This window comes from Peromyscus maniculatus, chromosome 9 (genome assembly GCF_049852395.1).
Source record: "Peromyscus maniculatus bairdii isolate BWxNUB_F1_BW_parent chromosome 9, HU_Pman_BW_mat_3.1, whole genome shotgun sequence".
Taxonomy (NCBI): domain Eukaryota; kingdom Metazoa; phylum Chordata; class Mammalia; order Rodentia; family Cricetidae; genus Peromyscus; species Peromyscus maniculatus.
This window is the reverse complement of record NC_134860.1, coordinates 39996730-40004055: the sequence shown is the minus strand read 5'-3', so window position 1 is coordinate 40004055 and position 7326 is coordinate 39996730. Positions and strand designations below refer to the sequence as shown.

General features: G+C 46.7%; 1 protein-coding gene across 1 annotated transcript; it reads right to left on the bottom strand.

The window, feature by feature from the left end:
* Nucleotides 1-1578: 1578 nt before the first annotated feature.
* On the bottom strand, nucleotides 1579-6154 carry Myoz1 (myozenin 1). The gene is made up of 3 exons (XM_076544714.1): nucleotides 6019-6154; nucleotides 2905-3070; nucleotides 1579-2081 (listed from the first exon to the last, which is right to left on the bottom strand). The coding sequence occupies exons 2-3, from the start codon at nucleotides 2997-2999 to the stop codon at nucleotides 1850-1852; spliced, it is 327 nt and encodes a 108-aa protein (XP_076400829.1). The 5' UTR covers nucleotides 3000-3070; nucleotides 6019-6154; the 3' UTR covers nucleotides 1579-1849.
* Between the last annotated feature and the right edge of the window lie 1172 nt (nucleotides 6155-7326).

Here is a 7326-nt window from a genome sequence, read left to right as displayed (position 1 = left end):
GCAGGCATAGTTCCGTGAGTTCAAGGCCAGCCTGGTCTACATAGTGAATCCCAGGCCAGTGAGAACTACAGAGTGAGGCCCTGTCTCAAAAAGGAGTTAGCCTGACACTCTAGGGTGACCCTAAGGCTGAAATCAATACAGAGTGTTGTCACTCATTCCTATTGTGTTTTCATGGTTTCTGTACACACTGTACTTCGGACACCACTGGCCCCTGGTACTCTTAGGTCTTTTTTTTTTTTTTTCTATTTTCTTAGTGCATTGGTGTTTTGCCACAGAACTCGAGTTACAGACAGTTATGAGCTGTTATGTGGGTGCTGGGAACTGAACCCAGGTCCTCTGGGAGATCAGTCAATGCTCTTAACAGTTGAGCCATCTCTCCAGCCCCAGGCCTTACCTTGCAATGCTCACATAGAACCAAGCATACTGTCACTATAACTGGTTTCTCCTACTTCTTTATTGATCCTACATGGTCTCCTAGTTAGGTTTCTTTATTTTTAGATTTATTTATTTATTTATTTTACATGTATGATTGTTCTGCCTGTTTGGGGTGTGTGTGTGTGTGTGTGTGTGTGTGTGTGTGTGTGTGTGTGTGTGTGTGTGTGTACCATACTGGTGCCAAGTACCCGCAGAGGGAAGAAGGCATCAGATCCACTGTACTAGGTGGTTGTGAACCACAACATGGGTGATCAGAACTAAACCCCAGTCCTCTGCAAGAGCAACAAGTGCTCTTAACTTCTGAGCCATCTCTCCAGCCCCATATAACCTTTTATACGTGTTCCCAAGCTCCCTCTGGTATCTGGTAACTTTAGATTTACTTATTTTTATTCTATGTATGCTAGTATTTTGTCTGCATGCATATATGTACACTATATGCATACCTGGTGCACTAAGAGGCCAGAAGAGGGTAACAGATCCCCTGGAACTGGGATTACAAGTGGTTGTGAGCAGCACAGTTCTGGCTGTTAGCATCGGAACTCTGGTCCTTGGGAAGAGCAGTAAGCGCTTAAACTGATGAGCCATCTCTTCAGTTCTCTGGTAGCTAAACATGATCTTATTTTGTGAAAATCAAAGGAAATTTCACTTTCTTTTTTTCTTTTGTCTCCTGGAATTAACTCACTTTGTAGATCAAGCTGGCCTCAAACTCACAGAGATCCCCCTGCCTCTGTCTCCCAAGTGTTGGGATTAAAGGCGTGCACCACCAACGCCCAGCTGAACCTTCTCTTTCTTAACTCTCCATTTTCCTTTCCTGGTATTTCCTAGCTTCTAATTGGCTACACAAAAAAAAAAATAACAAATACCAGTGTTACCAACATTTATTTCCTAATCAGTGTACAATAGCTTCTTAGCTTTATACACCCATGGGCCAGCATGTGGTTTTACACATGAAAATTTATCTCCTGTAACACTGAATGATATGTTTGTTTATACCTGATGAATGTGGTTTTGTGGGTGTGGATGTGAGTCTCACGTGTGGTCTTAAAGTCTGAACAATGAGTGTTTGGTATTTAGCTTTATTTGGTCTTTGTTCAGCATCAGCCTCAGTTTTCATCAGCCTTCAAACATCAGAGGAAGAGTGAGTTCATTTCCTTGAAGTTTATTGACTCTTACCGGTGGCAGAGAAAATTCCATAAAAGAGCAGATTCCATATGGAACAACAGGATGGGCTCTCTGAGCTGGTGAGGAGGGGTGCCTCGGGGTGGGGACTTGAAGCATGGAAAGGCAGTGCCCCCACCCTTCACCCTCCATTGCCACAAGGATACTGGAGTAATAGTTGGGGAATCCTGTCCAGCACCCCCTCTCACATTGGAACCAAAGAGGGGAAATGATGTGAATTACAGGAGGAAACATTTCACAGCTCCTCTGTCTCCCCATCCAAGGGGATGCCAATATCCACGTTGTAGTCTCCATGCTCCCCGGAGCTCAACCAGGGAATAGGGGTTCGATTGAAAGAAGGCCTGTTGGAGAGGTTCTGGTTGTAGAGGACCAGGGGTTCACTCAGCAGAGGCCCCAGGTCAAACTTGGGCATCTGGAAGGTCATGCGTTTGGAGGCCTTCTCATATCCACCATAGGGCATTGCTGTCCTGAGAGGGGACATGTTACATAATTAAGAATCAGAATAAAAGAAACAGGACCGTATCGATGAGACATTACCCTGTTTTAAGGGAAGAGAATCTACAAATTATAGCTTCTGTGCTCCTGGTTCTTCTTCCTGAACACTCCATGTCCCTGGCTTGCTTATCTCTCCAAAGTTAGTGATGAATGGAGTCTAATGGACTCTGCATGGTCTTGTGGATGGCTGTGACATACAGCAGCATTTTAGTAAAAGTGGCCCCAAATACCGTAGACCCAATGGTATGAGACCATACTTAGATTACAATGTATCTGCCCCTCTAATTCTACCCTCACTGCAAGGGGGTAGTCGATGGCCTGGCTGGGAGGAATTAACAATCTAATGTAAAAGCACTTCTGTAGACCTCCCTCAACCTGCTCTCACACAGATCTCCTATCCATGGTCTACGGTGCCCAATTCTAAACCAGTAACTTGGAGCAGGGTATAAAGAAACAGAAGTGTCCTGGAGAGAGAGTAACGGCATCATCAGTTGAATGGGTGGGAGCCAGAAGAAGGTCTAACCACAAAATGTAGCATCCCCATTTTACCTTCAAAGAAACCAAAGCTCAAAAAAGCAGTGCCCAAACTGCTGATCGGTGAACTAACAGAGATCTTGCTTCCCAACAAATCTTTCCTCCACCACACCGCTACAAGAGGTAAAAGTGCAGAGATCTTCCATGAAGGCCTACATCCCCTTAGTCTTCTGAAACATTTAACTACAACCCCATACCAAATATAACACAGTAAGTAGTACCACACAGGGGAATACATCTGGTTTCTTCCCACTACCCTACCTGTTGAAGGACTTATATTTAGGGAGTTCAGCCTTGGCCCCATACGCCAACAGGTCAATGCCAAGTTCCACTTTTTGCTGAGGGTCAACCCCCATGGCCCGATCCCACGGGGAAATATAAGTCTTGAACACAGTGACATGTTTTCCTTCTCCACCTGCCTGGTCACCTGGTAGCCATGAGAGAGAAACATAAATCAAATAATAGCAGCTATTATTAGTAGCTAATGAAAGCTAATCCCGTACTCCACCACTAGAGAAGTTGCTGAGTCTAGAGACCTGAGGTATAACATCCTGGGAGTTGTATGTGGTTTATAACATAAAGGTAGTCTGGGGTGAGATCTGTGACTGAATCTGAGAAGCCAGGGGGGAAAAATAACTAAAAGATAAGACTGTGGGTAAAACAGACACATTGCTGTATCCTGGATACCTTCTGGGTCCAAGATGCCTCATTCTCCCTCTTCCCAAATAGGTCCCATTCCTAGGGACATCCCTGCTCTAGGGACCAGGTGCATTACTTCTGGTGAGAATGCTTGCCTGTTCCTGGCTCTCCAATCCCTGCTGTGCCAGGAGCTCCTCCTCTGCCAGCCTGGCCCCCAGGACCACCTGCACCCCCAGCTCCAAAGCCGGAGCCTTGATGATGGTGATGGTCAGCGCCATACTGTCCAGCAGAGCCACTGCCCCCGGCCTGGCCTCCACCGCCACCCTTGCCATAGGAGAACCCCTGACCCGCTGACTCCAGCTGTCCTCCCACTGTGGGAAGGAACTTCTGGAAGTGATCCTGAAAGGAAATCAGAAAGCGAGAGGAAGGTTAGCAGTGGGTGTGCAGAATACACAAAGAGAGAGAACATCTACGAGAGGGCGTGCGTGGAGTTTAGGACCAGCCAGAAGATGCCAGCGTTCTGAGAAATCCTCCCTAATGACTGCATAGGAGATTGTCAGCCTGAGGGAATTACTTTCCTACAGAGGATTCATTCTCTAATTACAGCTCGGGGTAAGGCAGCTCATTTCCCCCTCCCCCACCCTGTCTTGACAAGGCAGAGCAAAGACATCTCCTCAACAAGAAACTGCAAGGAGGAGGGTCGGGGAGACGCCAGTTTAAATTTGACAAAAAGGAAGGAGATCTCTGTCCCTCCTTCTCAGTTTGCCCAGCAGTGAGAACTCTTGCCCCGCTCCTCTCTCCCCCTCCCTTCTGGATGGCCTACAGGACCAGAACTTTCTCCCAGTGAAACTGTAGCAGGTGAAGCGGGGGAGGATGGCCAAAAGGGCAACACTGGGTTTGGCTCCGAAGCCTAAAAATAACCCCACCAACTCCTTGAGGAGGCCCTCCTGGCCACCTTCCCAAGTAGCCCACGCTCCACCCAGCTGTAACCAGACCCAGCCCGGAGGAGGGCTTTGGGCCCTCCTAAAGTTAGATATGACCCACTCAGCACTTTGACTTCGGTTCTGCATAAGGGCTAATGACAGACTCTCCTGCCTTGGCCACATCCATGTAGGCATCTATTTCCACTGTCCCCCAGCCACCCAGAGAAGGTGGAGGAGGAAGAGAGAAAACGGAGCCGGTCCCCTCCTCCTCGGCCGGCCGTAACATCCTGTGCCTGGCCTCTCTCCAATCCCTTCTTCTCTTTCTCTGGAGAAGCCTGACTATGTGAGGTCCTAAAGAAAGAAGATTTAGTCCCCCTGTCCTGCATCCTTAAAGAAGAGATTAAACCTTTAAAAAAAAAAAAAAAGATTTATTCAAAACAAAGATGGCTATAAAAACTCATTAAACTCCTCTAATGTTGCCAAATTTAACAAATAACATTGCAGACTACCACTTAAATTTTATGTTCAGGTATAGAACAATATTTTTAATATAAATATGCCCTAAGTGTTTAATGGGACATGTTTACATTAAGAAAGTGTTAGCCGGGCAGTGGTGGTGCACACCTTAAATCTCAGCACTTGGGAGGCAAAGGCAAGCGGATCTCTGTGAGTTCAAGGCCAGCCTGAGCTACCAAGTGAGTCCCAGGAAAGGCGCAAAGCTACACAGAGAAACCCTGTCTCAAAAAACCCAAGGAAAAAAAAAAAAAGAAAAAGAAAGTGTTTGTTAGGTATTTAAGTTTAAAATATAACACATTTTTAATCCCAGCACTCAGGAGACAGAGGCTCTGTGAGTTTGAGGCCAGCCTGATCTCCGTAGTTCCAGGCTAGCCAGATTTACATAATAAAATTCTATCTAAAAAAAAATTATTTTATTTTTCCAATCTTATTTTTTTGTTTATTTGTTTGTTTGTCTTTGAAATAGGATTTCTCTGTGTAACAATCCTGGCAGTCCTGGAACTGGATTTATAGACCAGGCTGGCCTGAAACTCACAGAGATCCACCTGCCTCTGCCTCCCAAGTGCTGGGATTCAAGGCGTGAGCCAATACTGCCCAGCCTTATATTGTTTTTATGTCCAAAATGTTACATGTTAGAGGCAACATATTTAACAGGAAAAAAAGACAACTGTTGATTTTAAAAACTTTTCTCAAACTCATGAGCAATCCTCTATCCTTAGCCTCTTCAGTGACCAAGCTCACTGCATAAACCTGGGGGTCAAATTTAACTGGATACTCTCTTTGGATTTTTGTTGCTTGCTGTTTGCTTTTGGGGGGCACTGGACACGAATCCTAGGGTCCCGTGCATTCTAAGCACCTGCTCTGCCACTCAGCTGTACGGTCAGCCCCGAGATTCTGTAGTTTTTAATCCTTGTTTCATTTTTATGTCCCCAATATTACAAAGAACATACTTTACTAAAACAAAAATATTCATTGTGTATCTTAACTTCAAAATACAGGACTGGGTGTCCTGTGTTTTATCTGGCAACCCTATTTTAACACTTTCCCACACTGGGAAGGAATTTTCTCCCTCTGGGTGTGGTTCCCCTCAGCCTGCACTGGCTCCGAGATGGGACTAAGCTTCAGAAATGGGCTGTAACCCACCCTAGAGCTGTTGGGAATGTAATATATGCAGAGACTTAATGAGCTTCTCATTTCTCATGGAGAGGAGGTCGGTGGTGTTTGGGGAACCTGGGGCCTACTGAGAAGCTGTCGGGAAAAGGCACTGGGCTGTGAGAGAGTTCACGTCCATCCTCACCATTGAGCTGTCGGAGAAAACATCGGGGTGGTTCTCATAGATAAATTTCTCCACCCGCATCTGCCGCAGCTTGAACATCTTGGAGCCTCGGTTGGTGAGCAGCGACAGCTCCTCCAACATCACATCCCTTGGGACACTGATCTTCTTGCCCAGGTTCAGGCCGGAGCTCTCCCGTCCGCCTTATCCGGGAGGTGGAGAAGAGGAAATTAAGGCTTTCTGAACTCAAGAGTAGAACCACCACCCACAGCTGAGTGTATAATCAAAGAGATCGTCTAGGGGCAAGATGCTGTTATCTGACCAAGGTCTATCTAGTTTATGGAGAAGTTTTTGTCTTATTTGTGTATCTTTTAAACTTTTTAAGAGCCTTGTTTGTGTTTTATGTGTATTGAGTATTTTGTGTGCATGTGTGTTATGTGCACCACATGGGTGCCTGGGGCCCACAGCGGTCAGAAAAGGGCTCGGATCCCCTGGGACTGGAGTTAATGATGGTTGTGAGCCACCATGTGGGTGCCAGGAACTGAACCTGGGTCCTCTGCAAGAGCAACTTGCTCTTAACCACCAAGTCATCTCCTCACTTCTTCAGTCTGTGTGTGTGTGTGTGATAGAGTGTGTGTGTTTGAGACAGGGTCTCACTATGTAACCCTGGCAGGCCTGGAATTCACTATTAGACCAGGCTGGCCTTGAACTCACAAATCAGCCTGCCTCTGCCTCCTGAGTGCTAAGATTAAAGGTGTGCGCCACCATACACAGCCCATGAGAAGTTTTGATTTCCTGGTTTCAAGTTAGAGAGAACACAAGGGACCGAGGCTTGGGGCCTAACAGTTGGAATACTGGAGTAGAGAGGTAAGCAGGGCCAAAGGGGGCATGGGCTGGAGTGGAAGAGAACAAGTATGAGGGAATATGGTAGACAGAGGCCAGTAGAGAAATTATAGCATGGGGGAGGCGATAGGCCCAGCCTGCGTGCAGTTGCCCATCTCTAAATACGGATCCTTGTGTCCTTTGGTTTTGATTCAGTGAACTCTGGCTCCAGAGGTATCAGGAGAACTTCACACTTGGTAACTGGTGTGCATCCCTGGGGAGCACGCCTGCGCACTTTCCTATTTTAAAGGCTTACACAAGTTCTCTAGCACTTAGAAAGAAAGAAGGGAATTAACCATTTGGTGGGGCCTGGTATGTGTCCCCACATAGGTCTCACTGACATGGGTCCTGTGGTCCGGGCCTGGCTGAGTGGGGGAGCGGGGTGTTATCCCCCAGTCATCAGTGCACAGGGCAGGAGGACGTAGAGTAAAGGTTGAGCTCTTCCTGCCG